The 23,577-nt window shown below is 39.6% G+C and overlaps 1 protein-coding gene across 1 annotated transcript in view; it reads right to left on the reverse strand.

Annotated features, from left to right (window-relative positions):
* PKD1L3 (polycystin 1 like 3, transient receptor potential channel interacting) overlaps positions 1-23,577 on the reverse strand; it is a 65,246-nt gene that overhangs the window by 17,419 nt on the left and 24,250 nt on the right. Inside the window, exons 12-21 of the mRNA XM_074212554.1 lie at positions 17,588-17,781; positions 13,847-14,077; positions 11,554-11,655; positions 10,321-10,499; positions 9,080-9,226; positions 6,944-7,146; positions 5,657-5,859; positions 3,012-3,195; positions 1,427-1,619; positions 1,097-1,331 (exon numbers count right to left, since the gene is read on the reverse strand). Coding sequence (XP_074068655.1) covers positions 1,097-1,331; positions 1,427-1,619; positions 3,012-3,195; positions 5,657-5,859; positions 6,944-7,146; positions 9,080-9,226; positions 10,321-10,499; positions 11,554-11,655; positions 13,847-14,077; positions 17,588-17,781 — 1,871 coding nt within the window. The remainder of the gene's footprint in view (positions 1-1,096; positions 1,332-1,426; positions 1,620-3,011; positions 3,196-5,656; positions 5,860-6,943; positions 7,147-9,079; positions 9,227-10,320; positions 10,500-11,553; positions 11,656-13,846; positions 14,078-17,587; positions 17,782-23,577) is intronic.

Genomic DNA, 23,577 nt, shown 5'->3' on the forward strand with positions numbered 1-23,577 from the left:
TTTTTTTTCTATCTGCACTAATTTTGTTAGTGTAAAAATTTCTTAATTCAATTGTTTTTAAATTCTCAGCTCTATTTCTGTTTGTTAACATTCTTCCTCACCTATAATTATGGCAGGTACTTTATTCTTTTTTTAATGTAACCTCTAGTATTCAGAGCAATCAATTTGGAGTATTAATATGTATAAGATGCTGGTCTAAACCTATTTCTGCCAAATTTTTTTTTTCAGTTTTCCCCATTGGTTCCTGTAACATAGGAGCTCTTTCCTTTATAATTTGTGTTCTTGCATTTATCAAACAGTTTTTATTAAATTGCTTTTTTTTTTTTGCTTAGCTAGTCTATTCCACTGTTCACTTTTTCTTTTTAAGCACCACCAAATAGTGGTTAAATGGTGGTTGTTATTATAGTTTTAGGTTTAGTAAGGGTCTGCCCCCTTCATTTTTCTGCTTTTTCTCATTATTTCCCTTGAATTCAGGCCTTCCTAGTTCTAAGGTCAACTCTCTATCCACACTGCCTTTAAGGGTACAGGACAAGATTTTTGAAACTATTTTTGTATTATGGACCTCTGTCACGATCTGGTAAAACCTATGGATCATCATAAGAGGTTGGACTTCAGAAAAACCTGGGAAGACTCACATAAACTGATGTGGAATGAAGGGAGCAGAACCAGGAGAAACATTTATACATTAACAACATTGTGTAATGATCAATTATGATGAACTTAGCTGTTCTCAATAGTATAATACAAAGTTAATTCTAAAAGACTTGTGATGGAAAATACCATCCAAATGCAGACAAAGAATTATGCAATCAAAATGCAGACCACAGCATACTATTTTCAATTAAAAAAAATATGGAACTCAAAATTTTTCAAAAAGATGAATGTTGAAAGCTATCTTTACATGTAATTGAAAAAATAAAGAAAAATCACTTGAATTCCTTCTCAGAATAATATTCTGAAATTCATAAAATTAAACATTCAAGATTACAAAGAAAACTGAGATGCCTTTTGTTATTATTTTGTCTAGTTTTATAAAATACCTCCTTGGTGGTTTGGAATAGCACTAACACTAGAACTTTATTAAATCCCCACTTACTTTCACTGGCTGAATGATGAAGATATTTTGGAGGACTGACAATGCCATTGAAATGACCCAGCTGGTGGCTTGATCTTTGTTCAGCTCTAGGCTATAAAGAGCCGTGAAAAAGGCAGAGGCTAGGCTTGTAACACACAGAAAGAGCCAACAGACATAAATGGACCATTTTGGCAGATGGTTCGAGATGGCTGGCTTCTTTTCCTCTGAGTCCAGCAGAGGGAAACTCATGGTTTCACTGAAAAGAAGAGATTGAAGGCATGAATCTTGCATTTTAATGATGCAGTAGGAGAAAGGTGGGGAATGGGGAGGGAGCAGGAAAGATCCTCTTACCTGCTTGGTCCCTGTGCCATAGAAAGAATCTGGGCCTCCAGGAGCTCCCTGAGTCTTTGGAGTTGGCTGGTGGAGTACAGGAGGTCGTGGGGCTCACTGGTTAGACCTGCCAAAAGTGTTCTGCACTGGAATTGTAGCTTCTCCAGGACCCTGAGCAGGTAATGGTTGAAACTGCGGAGATTTTCTGGAACCTCTGAAAGTACATTCCATATGGATGTGAGGATGCTTCTCAAGAGAAATCCCTCAGTAAATCTTCTTTATAACTCTTTTAACTTTAAAGAATTTTAAAGATACCCACAGTTTAAAATGATTGAAGAAACTACTCTTCACCAGCCCCACCCCATAATCAATAAATATTTTGTTGTTGAGTCTTTAGTCAGGTTCAACTCTTTGGGATTTTCATGGCAGAGATACTGAAGTGGTTTGCATTTCTGTCTCCAGCTTATTTTATAGATGAGGAAACTGAGACAAATGGGGTAAAGTGACTTGTCCAGGGTCCCATGGCTAGTAAATATCAGAAGCTGAATTTGAACTCAGGTCCTCTTGATTTTAGGTCCAACACTATCAACTGCACCATCTAGCAGACATTTACTAGCTGTGTGCCCTTGAGCAAGTCACTTAACCCTGTTTATCTCAATTTCTTCATTTGTAAAATGAGCTGGAGAAGGAAATGGCAAACGACTTCATTTTCTTTGCTAAGAGGATCCCAAATGGAGTCACAAAAAAATCAGTAATAACTGAACAGATCAAGTATTTATTAAGTGAATGGCGCTGGAATTGCAGCCTCTCTAGGACCCTGAAGAGGGAATGGTTTAAATGTGTAGATGTTCTAGAACCTCTGAAAGTACATTCCATATGGATGTGAGGATGCTTTCAGTTTAGTAAGGCTCTGCCCCCTTCATTTTCCTGGGGTTTTTTTTTTCATTATTTTCCTTGAATTCAAGTTTCCTAGTTCTCGGGTCAGTTCTCTGACCTTAAGGCTCAGTCTAACTAATTATTCAGTGTATGGGGAACTGGGAATCCAGATACCAAGCTGGGGTGGGGGGAGAAATCAGGAAGGTCTAATGTAAGGAGGTGGCGTGTGGTCTGAAATCTGAAAGAAGCTAGGGATTCTAAAAGGGCATTACCTGCACCTTCCAAGTAGCCTGGGCAAAGGCAAGTCAAAAGACAACCTCACAGGGTCCAATTTGAAGAAGTATTTATGGGAAATATACTTGGAGAGACATTGTGAGAAGCAAATTGTGTCCAGAAAAAGATTTCTTCGATCATCCTGTCATGTATCATCCCATCCCATCCCATCCCATTGAAATGAACAGGGAGCTACAGGGGCTTCTTAGAGAGAAAGTAGGGCAGTTGGTCTCTGGTGTCTGGGAGTATTTCATTGCGATCATTGTCTATCCTACAATCTTGGAAAAGTCCTTGTTCAGAGTGGCAGAGTGTTTTCCATTAATTAGCAGTCCTGATCAAGAGATTTGGGCTCAGAAAAGGTTAACATTAGCAAGAGATAAAAATAGCTCATCAGTGAAAACAGTGGGAATGTGAGGAGAAGGAAGAGACCTGCTCACTGACATTAAAAGCGCCTTACCTTTTGCCAGATGTGGGCTTGTCTGATGCCATTGACCCCCTTGCCTTTCTAGATGAGAATGAATGAGGCTTGACAACACTTTGACAAGGTCTGTAACACTGTCAGCACTCCAGTTGGAGCCTTCCCAGTGGGAAGGCAAGCATCCATTTTTCAGGTACAAAAATCCCACTGTTTCCTTCAACTCCTGAATGTGGGAACCGAGATGGAAGAAAGTTAGTGGTACCAGTATTTTTTACATAAATTAAAAGTGATCATTTTGAAAGTATCAGAAGAAACGTTAAAGAGTATGGCTATATCTTTTGTTGAGGGAGAAGCTGCTTCATCATCATAGATTTAGATTTGGAAAGGACTTTAGAATACTTTCAAGTGAGACACTCAATTTCAGATGAGGAAACTGAGGTTAAGGGATTTGTCCAAGTGCACACATGTCTGAGCAAGATGTGGACTCAAGTGTCCAGGGCTCTATACCACTGCTGCTTCCATTCATCTAAGTCATTTATTCAGCATACATTAATTGAATACCTACCATATGCCAAGCTGGAGTGTTGGAGACACAAAAGAAAAAAGTGTTGGAGATACAAAAGTGTTGGAGACACAAAAGGAAAAAAAACACAAAAATTACACTCACACACACAAAAGAAAAGTTCTTGCCCTCAAGAAGCTTATATTCTAGTGGGGGTGGGAATTGACACAAATAAGTCGACACCCCACTTCCTCAGAAAGCTGCCACCCCATTCTGTGATTTGGGAATACCTTTAAAAGCAACAACAAAAGAGGAATCGGAACAAGTTAGTCAGTCCATCAACAATCACTCAATTAAGCACTGGACCTACAAAGAAAGGCCAATACAGTCCTTGTCCCCAAGGAGCTCCTGTCCTGTCTGGGCAGAGAGCATGTAAATAACTGGCTACAGATTGGATGGAAGAGGATCTCAGAGGGGGAAATGCTGGCACTCTGGTAGGAGACTGGGATTGGAGCTGGGCCATCCCTCTGCCATTGTTTTTCCTGGGGCCTCCGTTTTGGGGAGTGGTCCAGAGCAGCCAACCTTCTTGACACCACGCCCCTATCCAGGTACCTTCCTGCCACCCCTTTTCAGTGCCATTTTGTGTGCTCCTTCCCCATTAGAATGTATGCTCCTTGAGGACAGGGATTGGCTTTATTCTTCATGAAACTACCCCTGTACTTAGTATAATTCCTAATATATAATAAATAGTTATTTTTTTAGGTTTTTGCAAGGCAATGGGGTTAGGTGACTTGTCCAAGGCCACACAGCTAGGTAATTATTAAATGTCTGAGGCCGGATTTGAACTCAGGTACTCCTGACTCCAGGGCCTGTGCTCTATGCACTGCGCCACCTAGCTGCCCCCATAAACAGCTATTAAATGCTCGTTGTCTCATGTTGCCTCTTTTTCCTGGAGGGAAGCCAGGGAAGCTAAGAGAGAGTGGTGCCAACATTACAACATTACAAGCATGGAGGACAGCCAGTGCCCAGGGATAGTAACAGGAGTTGGAATGTCCTGTGTGGCTGGTGTTGTTGGATCATAGCATGTGTGAAGGGAAGTGAAGTACAAGACCAAAAATGCAGGAGGGTGCCAGACTAGAAACAGAGAGCTCTATATGAGACTCTGAAAGTAATAGGGGAACCACTGGAATTACTGAGTAAGGGGAAGACTACATCACAGAATGCACCATAGAATAATTCTGTACCATAAAATGATTACAAGAGTAATGAGAAAATTGCTAGAAATAAACAAAAAGATCATTTCTAGATACTCAGAAAATTTGCTAAGAAAAATGATAGATTTACGAAATGTCAAGCTCCCCAAGAAATCACAGGTCCTCTATTGACCACAGTAAGCCAATTCATAAATAATGGAAGAAAGTGGAAAGTCTGATGAGGCACGACTTAGTGACTTGGTAAAAATGAAGACAAAAGGAGTACTGGATTCTGTGATGTTTCCTTTCACCCATTAAAAATTATCTGCTATAGAGCATCCAGGCCAAGCAGCACAAAACATTCCTTCAAATCAGTTTTGTAATTCATGATGGGAAAATAAGTCAAATTAAGACAAATTGTGTGAAAAGGGAGACTCAAGGGCACTAGCCACATGGGCCCTGAGGGGAAAGAGCCTGGGACATCAAGAAAACACTGTTAGATAATCCTCTACCAGAAAGGGGAAGGGATGCAGCGGAGTTGGGTTAGGGGGTTAGGGATTATGTATGGTACAACCAGAGGAATGGTGCATAGGATGAGTGGGGAAAGTTCATCTTTTGGTGGTTTCCTATTTTAAATAATTATCCTGGCTAACTAAATGGTAATCTCAATTGATTTTGTTCTATAGAGAAATGTAAATACTATTTAAATGTACATGCAACAAATTTGAAAATTGTGCAATATTTTGCAAACATTTAAAATTTTTTCACTCCTATCTCTATTGAAAAGGAGGGTTCGGGGTGGCTAGGTGGCACAGTGGATAAAGCACCAGCCTTGGAGTCAGGAGTACCTGGGTTCAAATCTGTTCTCAGACACTTAATAATTACCTAGCTGTGTGGCCTTGGGCAAGCCACCTAACCCCATTCGCCTTGCAAAAAAAAAAAATCTAAAAAAAGAAAAGGAGGGTTTTATAATGTGGCTCAGAACTTACCTCAATTATTTTTTGAGTAGTTACTGACCCAAGAGATGTGTCTGAGGTGGAAGATGCCTGAATGGGAAGGAAATGAGATGGAATCTTTTCCTGTGGCTGAATCAGTGGGAAGATTCTCCCAATGATAAGATTGATTGGGAAGAGGATGGAAGCAGTTTGGATGCTGTTGAGCAATTCAGACCAGGTCACATCAAAAGGTCCCACTGAAGGAATACAGATAGTACCCAGAATCACCATGCACAATATCACCACCATAAAACAATTCATACTTTCCATGTCATATATAATTACTTTTATAGTAGGCCAATTTATTATAAGGGGTTTTCTTTCTATTTCCTTGGGGAGGAGAGGGAGAATAGAAGTAAAAGGAAAGGAGCTAGATTGTGCTGTGGACAAAGTACTCAAGTAGGGAAGACCTGAGTTCAAATCCTGTTTCAGAGACCCAGTAACTTTATGGCTCAGAGCAATTCATCCTCTCTCAACTTAAGTTTTCATATCTGGAAAACAGGAATAAAAATAGTACTTACTTCACTGGGTTTTTGTGAGGATCAAACAAATTAACGTTTGTAAAGTGTTTTAATATAAATATTAGCTATTATTATTATTATTATTATTATGGAAAGGAGGATCAGAGATAGATTTTCTTTCCCCCTCCAAGGAAGAAAAAAAGACCATAAGGCCTCATGCCAGACAGGCAGGGAAGCTTTGAAAGTGGCATATTGAATTTATTGTAGTTTTATAGTTTTATGTTTAATATTCCCCTGTTGAATAATATATTAGAATGATCATTTTATTTGGTGTTTGCTAAATCGACATAGAAATAAAATGAAATTTAAAAAAAAATTCTTCCATAGCAGCTTTCCTTGTTTCAGGGTTGGCTGAGATAGAAAACTATTAGGAGCCCAGAACTTGGTGCATTCAGCTGGTAGCCGGCTAGCACAGTGGATAATGCCTGGGCTTGGATGCAGGAAGTTACAGATTCAAATCCTCCTCGGCCATTTACTATCTGTGTCATTCTGAGCAAACTACTTAATCTCTTTCAGGTTGCTTATCTGTTAAAATGAATATATGGTAATAGAAGCCCTTACCTCATAGGGTGTGTAAAGCTCTATAAATGCTAGCTATTATTACAGTTTATTGCTTAATAAATGAAAGGAGGAGAGAGGAGAAAAATCCTCCTAAAATGTTTTATGATCAGGCCACAAAGGAAAGAAGGAAAGGAAGCCACTATTCTTTTCCTGATTCTGGGAGAGGGGAGTAGATGATGAAGGGCCTGTTTGGATTTACCCATATCTTGCATGGTCCTGTCCTCCTCTGGGCTGTTTAGCTTCCAGAACATGATGCTGATGACCATGTTACAAATAAGAAGGGTCATGCAGCAAGACAGTCGCTGGACCCTCGTGACCTGGTTCCAGGGGCTGCAGGTCACCACTGACAGCCACAGATGCTCCTGAGTGAATTTTTCTACAATCATGGAAGAATATAAATTTCTGAAAAGAGAACACAGGAGGCAAGAAATTGTTAGGTTCAATGTCTTCATTCATTTTTAGGAATAGGAAATTCTTGGGCACAGAATGGAAAGATTACTGGGCTTTAGAGGCAAGAGAGACCTGAGTTTGAATCTTACCTCCAATCCTTTCTGTTCCTGTGACCAAGGACAGGTCACCTAATCTCTGAGTCTCAGTGCTCAGTGGGGATAATGCTATCTAAGTATTGTATGAGCTGTACTTTGAACCATAAAGTGCTATATAGTCTTTTATTTCATATGACGATGATAATGATGATGATAACTGGCACTTATATGAAGCATTTTAAGGTTTGCAAAGTACTCTATAAATGTTACATCACTTTGTCCTCAACTCTGGGAAGCAAGTCCCATTGTCATTCCCATTTAATAAATGAGGAAACTAAAGCAGACAGGAAGTAACTGACTTACTTAGAAACACACAGTTATTATGTGCTATAGTTTATATGGTGCTTAGAAAATGTGGGGGGGGGAAGGGGAGGTCTTAACAAAAGTTAAAATAAAAATGAGCTTGAATATTTCATCCTTTTTATTTAACATAATTGCACATGTGCAACCTTTATCAGATTACCTGCTCTCTTGGGTAGAGAAGAGGGAAGAAGAAAAATTTGGAAATCAAAATCTTACAAAAATGAATATAGAAAACTATCATTACATGGAACTGGAAAAAAATAAAATACTAATAAATAATTATTTCATCCTTTTAATTAGTATTAAAAAAATCACTGCGTTCAAAATTATGAATTAATCTATCTGATCCACACTAACCCCACTTCCTGCTTCTCTTTCTTCAGAATAATTTAAGAAAAGACAACCAATTATTAATGTTACTTAATCAGTATTCCCTCACAAACACAAATTAACATGAAAATCCTACCAAAAAAAAATAGGTCTAGAAAGTAGAGGCAAGAACTCTAAATTCCTCACATATTTCCAGGCTTTCTTAGTCACACCTTCATTTAGGCTTTGAACATGTCAGTTAGTAAACATTTAGGAAGGAGCTACTACATATCAAGCTAAATCCTGGGGACACAAAGAAAGACAAAGATAGTCCCTACCCTCAAGAATCCATAGTCTTATGGGGGAGAAAACATGCAAATGGCTACAGTAACAAGCTATAGAAGGGATAAATTGGAGATATTAACAGAGTGAAGGCTCTAGAATCAAGGTGGATTCTAGGGAAACCTAGAATCAAGGTTTCCCATAGAAGATGGCATTTTATCTGGAATTTGATGAAAGATGGGGAAGTCAGGGTCAAGAATGAAAGAAGAGCCCTGCTGGCATGGGGGACAGCCAGGGAAAATGCCTCATCAGAACTATCTATTTGAGGGATGGCAGTTGTCAGAGTAGGGATGGGGGGCTCTTTAGAGAGATGTTGCAAAGGTAAAGTCAACAAGCCTTGGCAACACCTTAAGTATGGGGCAGGGGAGGGGGAAGTGAGAGAGAGTGAGGAGTCCAGGAATGCTCCTAGGAGTGGAGGATGGTGGTACCCTTTAGGGAAGTTGGCAGGAAAAGGCTTGGTAGGAATGGTATCATGAATTCAGTTTAGACATGTTGAGTCTAAGATGCCTACAGTATTTGCATTCTACATATGTTCATTATAAAAATATCTCCAGTGCATCTTGAGAGATCCCGGGAGAAATTCCAGTGGTCTGGTGATTCAAAACATCAATGTGTCCCTTTTAGCTAGGAGTTACTACAGAAATCCTAATGGCAGTCAACAGGATGGAGTGAGACCTAATAGTCTAGGAGATGTGGCAGGAGAAACAGGACAACTTTCATCCTCCTTTTTTTTAGGTCTTTGCAAGGCAATGGGGTTAAGTGGCTTGCCCAAGGCCACACAGCTAGGTCATTGAAACAGGACAACTTTCAATACTGTTGTTATTTACTAGTAATACCTAAAAGAAAAGAGTTCTTTCTTTGAGACTGTTGTGAAAACCTGGTCCTGTTGGCAGTCTCCCAGGTCAACAGCCAGCCAACAATTACACAGGAAATGCCACTTCTTCCTTGTGGTCAAATCGCTGACAATGACTTGGTTTACATACCTGTAATGAAATAGAGCATCACAACATTAGCATTAATGGCAACTGTTTACCAAATGTAAAGGAGGCTGTCTTGACTCATCGAGTAATGAGTTCATGTCATGAGGATACCGTTACTGAAAGTCAAAGCACAGTGGAAAGCATCCCTGAATTTGGAGTCAGAAGCCTTTGGTTTGACTCCCGGCTTGGATACTCACTACCTGTGCCATTTGGGGAAAGTTATTCAAACTCTCTGGGTCTTAGTTCTTCATCTGTAAAATGATCCAAAGAAAATGACAGCCATTTTTATCTCCGTCCAGGCCCTGAAGAGTCCTTTACTGTCTAAGAAGCTAATACCAAGCTAGTGGAAGTATCTAGGGGGGAAAAGATTTCTGGAAGCATTGACATGAGGCCCATGTTCCAGGGTATGAATTTAGAGGGAGTGGAGAGATCTTAGAATTCTGCAGCATAGGAACAGCTGGCCTCTTCTCTTAGTTAACAAACATAATAGGTTAAAATATGCTATGAATGGGCTCTCAGGCTTCCCCTTTGCCCAATCTTGATCAGAAGGACTACCACCAAGGGGACACCTTCCTTCTCTGGCTTCCCTCCTCTCTTCTCTATCCAAACTTCCCCTGAAGAGCCTTGAGGCATCACAGGGTTTCTGCCATTGCTACTGCCCTACCCTCAACTGAACTGAGGGTGTATTTTGGGTTGATTGTTCCATGTATAAAAACAGTTAGCAACTACTCTAGCTGAAATGAAAAGGGCCTGAGGTATGTACATCACATTTTCTACATGATCTAGTGTTTGTGTGGTTATGTCTCCCCACCTACCCAGGATATTGTGAGCTAGGAGGAGGGGGTTAAGGAAGCTTTAGATTCCAGGAGCTCTAAAAGCAGGTCCTCTCTGCAAAACAGTCAGAACACCTGTGGTAGATCTTAATACATTCATAAATGATTGACAGTGACCTTCCTCCCAAATAGATGCTCATTTTACCCAAGTTCTTAGCCCAAGAGTATTGTCATTTTTTATTCTAAAGCTGTATTGGTCCCTCTCCAAGATGCTGGTGACATACACAGGAAAGAAACAAACCTGAATAAGAAGAAAATACTGACCAGGATGGACTGGTACCAGAATTATCATGCCAGAGTCGGACACTATGCAGCTCCCCGAGTGGGGATCTGGTGGAGAGGAGGAAGACGTCTTGTGCCCCCTGTTCAAAGACGACTTTGTGGGGGTCACTCAGGTGGTGAGGATCACTCCGTCCCTCTGACCCATAAAGGATGAGAACAACCTTGAATTGGGTAGAGAAAGAGTAACAAGAATTTCCAACATTTGACATTTGGAGATTGGACCTGAGGAATGAAATGGAAGCTCAAAATGGCTGAGCTTGGGAGGTTCACTTGGTTTCTATGAGGATTCAACTGAAGGATCAGGCCTTTGTATTCTTAGGTCCAGAAAAGGCCAGTGTAGAAGCTGAACATATGCTCTCTTAAGTGATTTATTTTTAAATCCATCAACCAACCAATCAAGATATTGCATATACTAGGAGTGGTGCTAAGACACAGGGATACTGAGAAGAGGAAAACAGAACCTGCCCTTGAGGAGCTCACAGACAATATGAGGTAACTACTTTCATGAGATGCAGAGAGAGTAGAAAGCATCCAAAGGGGACTAGCAGACGAAAGGATTAGGACCACACCACTAGCAGAAGTCAAGTCAGAGTATCCAGGTAGTAATAAAAAACCTTTATTAAGCCCCACTTTGGCTCAAAAGGCAAGAGAATCCCTGGTCTTGAGGAGCTCATAATTTAAGGTGGAGACAACAAATATGTACAAAACAGTTCTGTAAAGGGTACAGAGGAAATAATTGACAGAGGGAAGGCACTGGAATTAAGAGGGATTGAGAAAGAAAGGCTTCCTGTAAAAAAAAAAAGGTGGGATTTTAGCTGGGACTTGAAGAAAGTCAAGAAAGAGATGTTAGAGATGAGGACAGAAAGCATTCCCAGCATAGGGAACAAGCAGAGAAAATGCCCAGAATTAGGAGAGAATGTCTTGCTTGAGGATTGGTAAGGAGGCCAATATCCTCAGGTGGAGGGGGAGAGGACTGGAAGGGAGCAGGGCCAGCTCGTGAAGGACTTGGAATAGAGGATGCTGAAGGTGCTAGGGAGCCACAGTAGCTACTGAGTGAGGTGGGGGAGGGTGTTTGTGTGGTGGACATGGGTGGACCAACATTTTAAGAAAATTGCTTTGATGACTGAATAGGGAGGGAGCAGTGAGCAGCCCATTGCAGTAGTCCAGGGGTGATGTGTTAGGAGGTAACATAGGAATGAAGAACTTTGGGCTCACCTTGGCTGTGGTAGCTGCCCTTCTCCGGTACCCAGTAAAGACCTGAATGAGGTAGTGAGATTGAGAGCTGGGGTGGTTATCTGCCAGGATGGTGACTTTTATCTGTAGAGTGAACACAACCAGAAATATATCCCAGTATTCCCTTAAAATAACCCATGCTTTCTTCTAAAACAGAAACAGGCAAAACTCACTGCTGCAAAATTATCAATATAAAAATTCAGGGCAGAAGTAAGGTATTATGTAGGACAGATGCCCTGGGATATCAGGAATACTGCCTATAGTTGATTTTACACACACACACACACACCCCTATACTCATATAGGGTATCCCAAATATTTATTTATTTGTTTGTTTGTTTGTTTATTTATTTAGTTTTTTGCAAGGCAAATGGGGTTAAGTGGCTTGCCCAAGGCCACACAGCTAGGTAATTATTAAGTGTCTGAGACCGGATTTGAACACAGGTACTCCTGACTCCAGGGCCGGTGCTTTATACACTACACCACCTAGCCACCCCTCAGATATTTATTAAAGCTTAAATCTGCACTATGACTTCTGGGACACAAGGCATATTTGTGTACAAATACACAAACACACATAGACATACATAGACATATATATGTATCCTGTATATTTAACTCACCGTGGCAGTAATGATGGCTGAAGCTACAAGTTTGTCTATACTTTTAGGACAGGTGTGGGGAACCTCCGGCCCTCGGAAGTAGTGGTCTGGCCTTGCCAAGGCAGCCCACAGTAGATGGAGGGGTTGTCAAAATTCAATAGATCTAGGAGCTTTGGGGGGGGGTAATTAATTTAATGTTTGACCAAATATAACCTACAAATTGATATTATAAATATGCAGAATGACCCTTGGCAGAAAAAGGGTTCCCCACCCCAGAATTAGAACCATAGCATCCTTTGACTCTCCATCAGAGTTGCAAGAAATGAATGTATCACTTTCTAGATTAATTAGGGAAGGAGAAATACATTAGGGACAGTTTCCCATCCAAAGAAAACAAGATAGAATGAAAATGCTCAACTTATCTGGCATTTGTTAAGTTTAGAATTTTTTTAAAGAATAAAACAGATAAAAAATGATAAAACAAATTTAGGTGGTAATTTTTTATATTAGAAAAGGATTCTTAATTATTTAAAGCAAATTAGTGAATGACTTTGCATGAATGAGAATCATAATGAATAATAAATAAAATAAATAGTAAATAGGGATAAATCTATGCCATCTTAAAATTCACAAACTGCTTTCTTTACAACAACCTTGTGAAGTTGGTAAAACTAGGTATTATCATTCTCATTTTACAGAAGAGGAAATTGAGAGTTTAAAAAGTTTAGTGAATTGCCCAAGTTCACACAGCTAAGAAGTGATAAGTCAGAATTTTAATTACATTCTTCTGTCCACAAATTCAGGCAGACAAACTGGGTAAGATAGAAATTTTTAACCTTTTTGTGTGTGTGGGGGGCCTCTTTGAGTGTCTGGTGAAACCCAGAACATCTTTTTAAGGTAATGGTTTTGTTTTTTTTAATTGAAATGCTAAATTTCAGGTGGGGATAGTAAAAAGAAAGGTACATTTTTTTCCTCATCCAAATGTATTCCATTCCCTCCCTCTCCACCTGGGATTTTTTCATGGACTCTGTGGATCTATAGACTCTTTGTGTAAGATCCCCTGAAGTAAAATAAGGCACAATAGGATTTAAATTCTGCTAAAATTTCTAGAAATTCTTTTCTAGGCTTTCACTGTACTAAAACCAGAGAAATCACAAATCCTACAAAAAGGGATAGGAGCTACATCCTAAGTCACTTGAGTAGTTGAGAAAGGATGAAGAAAAATGTCCTTCTCTTCAGTTTCTATGCTATACAATAGCACGAGCCCTGGTCTAGGTTCAAGTTTTGTTCTGATCCTATGTTTGTAATCTTGGGTTGTCACTTCAATTCTCTGAACCTCAGTTTCCATATCTGTAAAAGAAGGGAAAGAAACCAGATGATCTCTAAAGTTCCTTCCAGATCTGACAAAGATAATACCAATAATAACAGCTATCATTTACAAAATGTTTAAAGACTTACAAAATACTTTACAAATATGTCATCTGACTCCTTAGATAATGCTATAATTGCTTTCCTTTTACAGAGAAGGACACTGAGGTTGCTAGAGGTTGAGTGACTTGGCAGTGGTCACACAGCTAGCAAGTAGATGAGACAGATTTGAACTCTGGTCTCTGATATTCTTTGTAGGGGTTGGTGGGGAGAACCATTTTGCTAAAGTACACAGTGCACCCCACCTTCTTTCTGTCCTCTCTATCTTTTCTCCAGGCCCACACAATGAAAATGATGTAAAATCCAAAAAGGCTGCCCAGCAGCGACACCCCGACAGGATTGCGGGTCACTCCATGAAAGAGCTTGACTGTGTCTTGGATGTTCACCATCCTGGGCAAGACTCTGAAGGAGCTTCCCATGGAGTCTAGCTTGTTGCAGAGGCACTGGGTCTTGGTAACGGAGCTCTGAGGTCCCACCTGCGGTCAGAGGAAAGGATTGAGTCAGCCAAGAAAGAGCCAAAGGACCATAATGCAGAGAAAACTTTCTGTGACATAGTTGCTCAGGGTCCGCTGGGGACATGTACTCACTACTTGAGGGAACAAATGAGAGGGTTTTTGGTTTTTGCCTTTCATAGACCATGTAAGACATCACCCTCATGATGTCATTGGTCCTCTTTGAGAGCAAAGGACAAACAACAAGATACACACACACACACACACTACATAGGTATAGGGACTGGATCTGTGATTTCATTGGATAAGGAAACTCCTACCAGTGAGTACAGTAGTTCTCTACAACTTCTAGTCTTAGAGAGTTGCCAATAGTTAAGTGACTTGCCCAGGGTCCTAGAGTCAATATGTGCCAGGGGCTGGACTTGAACCCAGGTCTTCTTGCCTTTGAGGCCAGCTCTTTATTCACTACACCATTGTTGTTTCTTACAAATTAAATAAGGAATTTAATTTTTGCCCCAGGAAAGCTTATTTATTTTTATTGAAAATAATGAAAAAATTAGAGTTTAAAAGACTTGCCATATACACTAAATACTTGATTCTTGATATATTTTTTATATATTCTTGATATTTTAAACAATAAATTATTGCTGTTGTTGTTGCTGTTGCAGTTTCATGTCTGACTTTTTGTGGCCTCATTTGGGGTTTTCTTAGCAAAGATATCAGAGTGCTTTGCCATTTCCTTCTCTAGCTCATGTGTCAAGTGGAGAAATTAAAGTAAATGGAGATAGTTACTTGCCCAAGATCACATAGTAAGTGTCTGAGGTCAGGTTTAAACTTAGGAAGATAAATCTTCCTGATTGCAGGTCTGGTACTTTATGTATTGAACCAACCCTTTGTAAAAGTTATTCCACTATCAAAAAGTTAAATAGAACGGTGCCCCTCCTACTCCCAAATAGAGGAAACAGCCAGTAGTGATTGGAGCAGGAAACACCCACAAAACCTAGACTATATCCTGAAGGGCAATGCAACAGGCCTGGCCCTGAGACAGTCAACCATATCACCTGTTGTTTGAACTTCATAGTAATACTGTGAGGTTTGCAGGTGAGGAACTGAGGCTTACACACGTTCAGTGACTTGTTCAGAATCATAAAGTAATGAAATAGGGTACAGTGGAAAGAACACTGGATTTGGAATCAGAGGATTAGAATTTACACTCAGCTTTTCCATTTTCTACTTGTAATTAGGAAGCACAAGGGATAGAGCATTGGACCAGAAGATAGGAAGACCTGAATTCAAATTTGACCTCAGACACTTACTAGCTACCTAAATGAGCAAGAAACTTAACTTTTACTTGCTTCAGTTTCCTCATCTGGAAAATGAGGCCAATAACAAATTTATGTTTCAGGATCAAATCATAAAATATTTGTAAGGTATTCTGTAAACTATAAAGGACCATATAAATATTAGTTATGATGATTTCTGATTTCTGATATTAGGTCCTTAATCTAAATGGGCTTTAGTTTCTTCTGAAAAATGAGAAGTTTGGTCTAATTAATCCTTTGGGTCTCTTCTAGCTCTAATTCCAACCTCTTATGATGGATCCTAAGTTTTTGATTTGGGATTCAGACCCTACTTAAGCCAAGTTTCAAGTTCAAATTTCTCCCTTTTCCCTCCAGAGACCAAGGTGGTGTTAGAGGAAATGTGTTTACATTTGTTATTGCTATGTTTTGGAGTAACTATGCCTTTGTCAAAATAGAGCCTCTGAGCCCAACACACGGCAGTGAATTGGATTTGCCATCTATGGCCACTTGAACCACACAAGAGCCTCAGTGCTCATTAGCCCTTTAAACCTAGCCTCTTCTTTGCTCTCCAAGAATGATCTTTTAGGAAGCAAAAGTCTGACAAAGATACACAAGATTGGACTAGATAATTTTTAAAGTCCTTTCCAATTGGGATAACTTGGAGTAGAATTTAGTATATATAGTACTCTGCATATAAAAGAGAAAAGTACAGTCATTTTGACTTAGACTTACTTTCTCTAACAATGACATATACCCCCATGAAGCAAAATTCTGCAGAATCTTCTGTTTCTCCTAAATGTTCTCTTCTTTCTGTATCTTGGGTTTTTTATTTAATGGGACCTTAAGAACTGTAATGTCTGACTTACATGCAAACTTCTTTCAAAGTCTAGTCTTTCTCTCTCATCACACTCAGTTTGGATCAATGTACAACATGGAAACAAGGTAAAGACTGATAGATTGCTTTCCATGGGGGGGTGAGGGGGGAGGGAAGTAAGATTGGGGGAAAAATTTTAAAACTCAAATAAAATCTTTAATAAAAGAAAATAAAAAATAAAAAAATAAAAAATAGAAAGTCTAGTCTTGTATTGTGAGGTGAAGAATCTATATCACTTAGTAATCATGACTGCAAGCCAAAACAAAACAAATTTCCCACATAGCATTAATCCCATCAAGTTCATCATCTCAGTGAAGGCATGACTGCCTAATACAGGTAGAGGTTAAGTGACTTGTCCAGGATCAAATAGTCAGGAAGTGAGTATCAGGGGCAGAATTTGAATAGAGGTTTTCCTCTATTCCTCCTTCTATTAATCTAGGAACAAATATTTTTTAAATTAATATTTTAGTGTAATTCTTATAATGTATAAATTTTATAATATATAAAATCTGTAGATTTTATATGTATTATATACATAGAATAAATTGAATAAATAAATTATTAGAATAGTAATACATATAAATTATTTTCTAATAAATAAGTATTAAAGTGTTGGGGGTGCCTGCTCAAAATGTTTCACAAATGGAATGTGTCATCAAATTAGTAGACATTGTACCATGCCTTATTGCCTCTTTTGTATTGTTTAATTTAGAGAGGATCTCCCAGTCCTATTATGGAACCCAAGTCTTATTTTATTACAAGGCCTAATTTATTCCAAGGATCAGTTCATTTAGAAGGGGGCTGATTCTTATTTTAATTCTTTAAAGTCCTCTCTAATTTTATTTAGTAGGAAAAGTTTTTCCTTTTATTTTACCTGAAATAGAGTAGTAGTAGCTATCACTTATCCAGTGCTTTACAAGTCTTGCCTCATTTAATTTACATTTGTCAAACTTAAGTGACCCCTGAACTCATGGGACAGTCCAAAGACTTAAACATTTTCCAGATCCATTCTATATTTCCTCATTATAAATGGTGTTTTTTTTGCTGCTTGCTGCCCAGACTTGAAACCTGGCTTACACTTAGTTTATACTGAAGGATCAGTTGAATTTAGCATTTCTCAAGTGTGGCCTGTGAAAGGAAAGAAGAAAATAGAAAGTAGCCACATGCTTCCACTTCTCAGTTTCCTTTGGTGCCCCCAGAACCATCTCAGTCCCCTCTGCACAGGACCCTGCCTCCTTCTGCACTCCAGTTTAGCCCTGGGATTTTCTTGCTGCAGAGGCGTCCATAATGAGACAGCAGCCCTCCTGGGTTTATTGGCAGCTGAGATTCCCCAGAGTCTGGAATAAATCTCTTTCTTACTTGGCAGCCGTTACTCTTCCATGTCTTGTCGTGACGGTCCCAGAAATAACACTGAGTGGCAGCTGTGGTGACCGAGAATCCCAGGAGTGTCTGCTTGGGGTCCTTATGGCTTTCACTCACCTCTGCTGTGATATAGTAGGTGCCTGTTCCATGCTGCAGACTGTCTGGGGAGAGTACCCAAGAGTACTTCTCATCTTGGAACAGAGAATAAATCATAAGTTCAATTACCTCAGGGGAACAAAACAAATTATGTTAGAATCAGTAAAAGATGCTTGGTCCCAACAAATGCCAGACAAATGAATTGGACCAGAGATGTTACTTAAAAGTTGTATTTTCATGCCATTTAAGAGGAAAAACACTATGTACTCTGAACGCAGAGCAAACTATGTTCACTTTTTAAAATTTCTTTAATGTTTTTTCTTTCTTTCTCATGTTTTCCCCCCTCCTAGTTCTAATTCTTCTTTCACAATATAATCAGAATATGGAAATAAGTTAAACATGATTGTACATGAATAACTTTTATCAGATGGTTGTTTACTGCCATGGGGAGGGGAGAGGAAAGGGAGGGTGGTAGAAAAATGCAGAACTCAAAAGCTTGCAAAAGCAAAAAATGTAGACCTTTGTATATAATGGGAAAAATAGATAGAATAAAAAACAACATTTTTTTTTTTTGGTTTTTGCAAGGCAAATGGGGTTGCCCAAGGCCACAAAGCTAGGTAATTATTAAGTGTCGGAGACTGGATTTGAACCCAGGTACTCCTGACTCCAAGGCTGGTGCTTTATCCACTACACCACCTAGCTGCCCCCCAAAAACAATATTTTTAACAGTGAAAAATATCTTAAGGGTCCACATTTTATAGACAAAAAAAATCACATAATTGGACTCAAAAGAAGGTCATTTAATTGCAAATGCAGGACTCTGACTATAAAAGCATCAAGGACTAGAAGTAGGGAGCAACTTCACAAAAGAAAGGATTGATGCTAAGCACATTTTCAGCAATGGTATAGAAAGTCAGCTAAACGAAAAGGCAAAAACTGAGGAAGAAAGACAAACAAAAATTTTAAAAAAGCCTTGTAAATGGACAAGTTCTTTGCAGCAAAAGCAACCAAATTAAAATTCCCTTAGGAAGGTGAAGATGGATACTCAATTAATCAATAAAGATTTATTAAGTGCCTATATTCTGTTGGGCACTCACTCTGTTAAAGGGTATGGAAGAAGAGGCAAAAGACAACCACTGCCATCACGAAGCCTACAATCCAATGGGGGAGACTGCATACAAATAAATATGTACAGAGTAAACTATGTACAGGATAAAGGAGAAATAATGAACAGAAGGCAGGTACTAGAATTGAGAGGAGGGGTAGGAAGGCTGCCTATAGAAGGTAGAATTTTGGATGGGATTTAAAAGAAGCCAGGGAAGTAAGGAGTTGGAGGGAATGAGAGCATTCCAGGCAAAGGGAACAGTCAAAGAAAATAATGGAAGCTGATGAAGTATCCTGGGGTGGAACAGTCTGAAGGTCAGTGTCCCTGAATCAAAGAGTACATGTGGGGAGTAAGATATAAGAACTCTGGAAAGGTAGAAGGCAGCTAGGTTATGAAGGACTTTGCTAATAGAATAAATTCTCCAAGGACCCCGATAAGACAATGGAGAAATTCTAAAAACCTCCAAAAGGTCTCAGAAGAACAATCAGAGAATTAAGTAAAAATATTGAAAAAATCAAAGAACTAGAAATAAATTCTTAAGGAAGAAATCAAGAAGCTGTGAGGATGTTTCCTCAGTAAGGAGGCTTTCTCAGACATACTTTACAAAATCTGGGGTCTGCCTTTGACTTTTGGGTCTCCCTGCAGGTATGTGAGAGTGAGACAAAAGGGGAGACAAAGGAATTTAACCAAACCAATCACAGAACTGGGGGAGGTCTCCCAAGCTGATCAAATCTGAGATTAGACCAGGTCTGCTCTCACTAGTCCTGGGTTGACCCAGGGTTCCTGACCTCTGCAGGCATCCCTGCTCCCATACCTATTACTGAACACTTCCCTGTGATGATTGAGGATCACCTTATGGATGAGATTGTTCAGACTGGAGGGCAGGAGAAAGCCTTTCAAACTGCATGTAAGACTGGGCATTGTCCCTAGCTTTTGCAGAAAGGCAGTAAAAGCTATTTTAATCACTCTAGACTAAGGTTTCATAATTATGAGCCATTTATAACAAAACCTAATCTGGGATGCTGTCTCAAGCAAAAACTACGATCTGAGTGAATTCACCACTGATTCAGCTCAGGCTTGGAGGAAAGACAATTAATGTTATTTTCTTCCTCCCTTTTCCCTTTTCTGGAGACAGTTAAATGAACTGTGGTTCATTTACTCATTTTAAATCCACTTGCTCCCCCCTCTTGGCTTGAGAGCAATTATCCTTTGTCCTAAATGTCTCTTGTTTCTTAAGCCACCAAATAAGATAGACTATTGATCAACAGAAATTCAGAGCTATGGGTTGTTTCCTACTTAAAGCTTACAGATGGAGAATGGTAGAGAACAGAGCATTCCCTATTTGGAGTCAGAAGACTATCTGATCTGTGCAACCTGACCTGCTGTAGAGGAATTAAGGCAAAGTAGAGAAAGTGAATTGTTACAAGTCTGACAATGAATTTGGAATCCAGATAACCCTAAAAACCACAAGCTGGGAAGCACCTTAGGAAGGGAGCAAGGTACAGGCACTTTTGTACTGTCCTTTTTCCCTCAAGGTAGTGACTACTCTATATACAGTAGAATTTTTTTTTTTTTAGTTTTTTGCAAGGCAATGAAGTTAAGTGGCTTGCCCAAGGCCACACAGCTAGGTCATTATTAAGGGTCTGAGGCTGGATTTGAACTCAAGTACTCCTGACTCCAGGGCCAGTGCTCTATCCACTGTGCCACCTAGCCACCCTTTACAGTAGAATTTTTTTAAAAAAATTTTAAAAAAAATTTAAAATTTTTACTTAAAGCAATGGGGTTAAGTGACTTGCCCAAGGTCACACAGCTGGGCAATTATTAATGTCTGAGGCCAAATTTGAACTCAGATCCTCCTGACTCCAGAGCCAGTGCTCTATCCACTGTGTCACCTAGCTGCCCCTACAGTAGAATTTTTTAAAAAAGAAAACCACATTCCAAAAAGGGAACAGATAGTGAGTTGCCCATGCAAACCCTGACTCAAAGGACAGATTAATTATATGGGATTCTCTTCTTATTGGTAGAGATTGCCTCTGGGTTGGTGGTGGGGGTGGGGAAGAAGTTAGTGAGAGTGGGGAAGAAAAAGATCCTTGGTTCTCCTGGATTGCTTTTCTGAGAGAGAAGACACATGATTCCCGTCTCTTTTCAGATCCACCAAGACTGTAGAGAAGCAGGGAGTCTCTATCTTCCCCAACTCTAGCTTGGTACACTGGAGACTTCAGGGAATTTCCCTTTGGGAGGGATCTGGGACTAGCTTGGTAGAGCTGAATTATCTCACTCCCAGAGGAAGAACTCATTCAGTCTATATTGCCTGGTATATATTTTATTCATATTTTTTTCTCTGATTTCTTTTCTTGGATAAATGGATTTAGTTGCTATCTGCTATGTATTCATCGTGGAATTGACAGGAAGAGAGTCAAGCCTTGGATAGAGAAGCTGAAGTCCTGTTAAGGAACAATGATCAAGAAATATAGCTTAAACCTAAGTATTACTCCTTCTAGATTAATAATATTAAGGGAGTAGATAGATTTAATTCTAGCCCAGTATTCCCTCTGTCTTAGGAGAACAGAGAGGTCAGCTTCTGGCTCCAATCTTCCTGGAAGAAATCAAAATTTCCCTTGAGAACAGTGGAAGGAGGACATGCTAATGATGCCTATTCCTACCTTCCTTTGAGTTTGTATCTGATCAGACCCTCATGGACATACCTAACAGCACCAGCAAAAACAAACTAGCTGTCAGTATACTATTAGGAGACACCCTGCCTTCCTTAGGTAAGCCCCGCAAACAAGCCATACCCTGAACTTGGTAGAACAATGATCCTTTGCCCTTACCTTTTGGAACTGATGGTCCTTAGATCTAGCCAGTACCACCAGACCCAGACATGAAGCCCTGCTGCAAATGGACTTTCTATCACAAGGAGACCTTTGCCTCATGGTTACTGTTGTGTTTTACTACTGTTCCTACTCTCCCCTGTTTGACTCTTTGTCTAGCCACAAGTAAGTATATAAATCAAGGTTCAGCCACACTAAAGTGGGTACTCCCCACTGGGGTAGGGGTCCTGGCACATGTGTCTATTCTGCTGCTTTGCTAGCTTGCAAGTTCACTTTGAAATTAAACATCTGTTTGATTTTCTGACTCTCCTGAGTGTAACCTGTTCTGCTTGGCTCCAGTCATCCACAGATTAGAGGTCACATCTGGAAAGAAAAAATCATTGAGGTGGAGGGAGCTGCTAGGGAAACTCCAACCCTAGGAAGGACCTGCCTTCACCAGCTTAGAGTGTGATTGACAACTCAGCTGTCTAACTTCACAGGATTACCTGCTACTGCCCTTAAAAAAAAGAAAAACAGTTCATATATTATCTGAGACATTCAAAGAGAGCTAAACAAGGTCTAATATGATTAATTTAGAGATGAGTGACAGAAGGGAAGTAGGATTTCAGAGGGGGGAAACACCTCATTCCTTAAAGTAATTCAAGATTCTAAGTGGTGGGCCCTACAGAACAATAGCTCTCAGACAGGGGAGAGGATGGGGTGGGATAGAGATGCTCAGGTATTGACTGCTCAGAGCTCAAGAAGGAAAATGATGGATGAGAGACTTCTAATTTCCCCCCCACTTCAAATGAGATAGTATTTGTAGAGCAAATTTTCATAGTGTTTGATGCTTAACAAATATTGACTCCACTCTATTGCTTCTTCTGGAAGAAGCTTCCTAGTTTGTGATGATAAGAATAAATCACTGAGAGGTAAATCACAGAGGGAGAAGTAGGGAGAGAAGTAAACTAGCTGAAAAGGAATGCCAGGGCCACATTGTGAAGCAGCTTTACAGAGATGGAAGATGAGGCAAGAGTTTTGTAATGAACTCTGATGGGGTGGGGTCTAGACCACCTCCTATCAAAGTCAAAGTTGTAGGTTTTGTACTAATTCCCACAAAGAGGAGAAAGCAGTTGAGAACAGGGTGGCATAAGGCTTGGAGAGGTTTGAAGGAGTCATAGGTGCAAAGGAAGTCTCTTAGGCCAGTAAAAGGAAAAAAGGGGATCAAGGAAAGGTTGTCAACTTTACCCATTGTATCTTGCTGCTTCGATTGAGGGCTAATGGTCTTGCGAATATTTTAAGGGGGAAAAATAAATAAGGAGGCAGAATGAAAATAATACTGGAGAGGGACATCACATTAGCGTCAATGGAATAGAATAGTTGGGGATGATTAGATGTTGCATTCTTATCTGAGCTTCAGAAGGAAAGGGATAAAGAGAAGGACTGAACCTGTGGTATAAAATCCCAAATGAAGAAAATCCCTCTACCAGAGCAGGTTAGTACCATTTCACTAAGAAGTACCATTAGTACCATTCTCTCTTAAGAGCACTAATACTATTTCTCACAGTCAGAGAGCTAGTATATGTCAGAGAAAGAACTTGAATCCCAGTCTTCTTAGCTTTTAGGATTAGTGGAAAAGTCCAAACTAACAAAATAAGAAATTGAAATAGTAAGCCACCCAATTTCTGAAAAAAAGAAATTGAACTAGGAACAAATGACCTAAAAAAAACCCCAACTCCCCAGACTTGATGAATTTATACATGAATTATGTTACATTTTTAAGAAGTAATTAATAATTATGAAACAAAAAAATTGAAAAAATGAATACAGAAGGCACTCTTCCAATCTCTTTTTATAAGACCAAAATATAGTCCTCATATGCAAACTAGGGAGAGAAAAGGCATGGAAAGAGAACTATAGATCAATGGATGGCACAGTCAGGCCAGAACTAGGCCTGGAGTCAAGAGGACTTGAAT

The sequence above is a fragment of the Macrotis lagotis genome, chromosome 1 (genome assembly GCF_037893015.1).
Source record: "Macrotis lagotis isolate mMagLag1 chromosome 1, bilby.v1.9.chrom.fasta, whole genome shotgun sequence".
Taxonomy (NCBI): domain Eukaryota; kingdom Metazoa; phylum Chordata; class Mammalia; order Peramelemorphia; family Peramelidae; genus Macrotis; species Macrotis lagotis.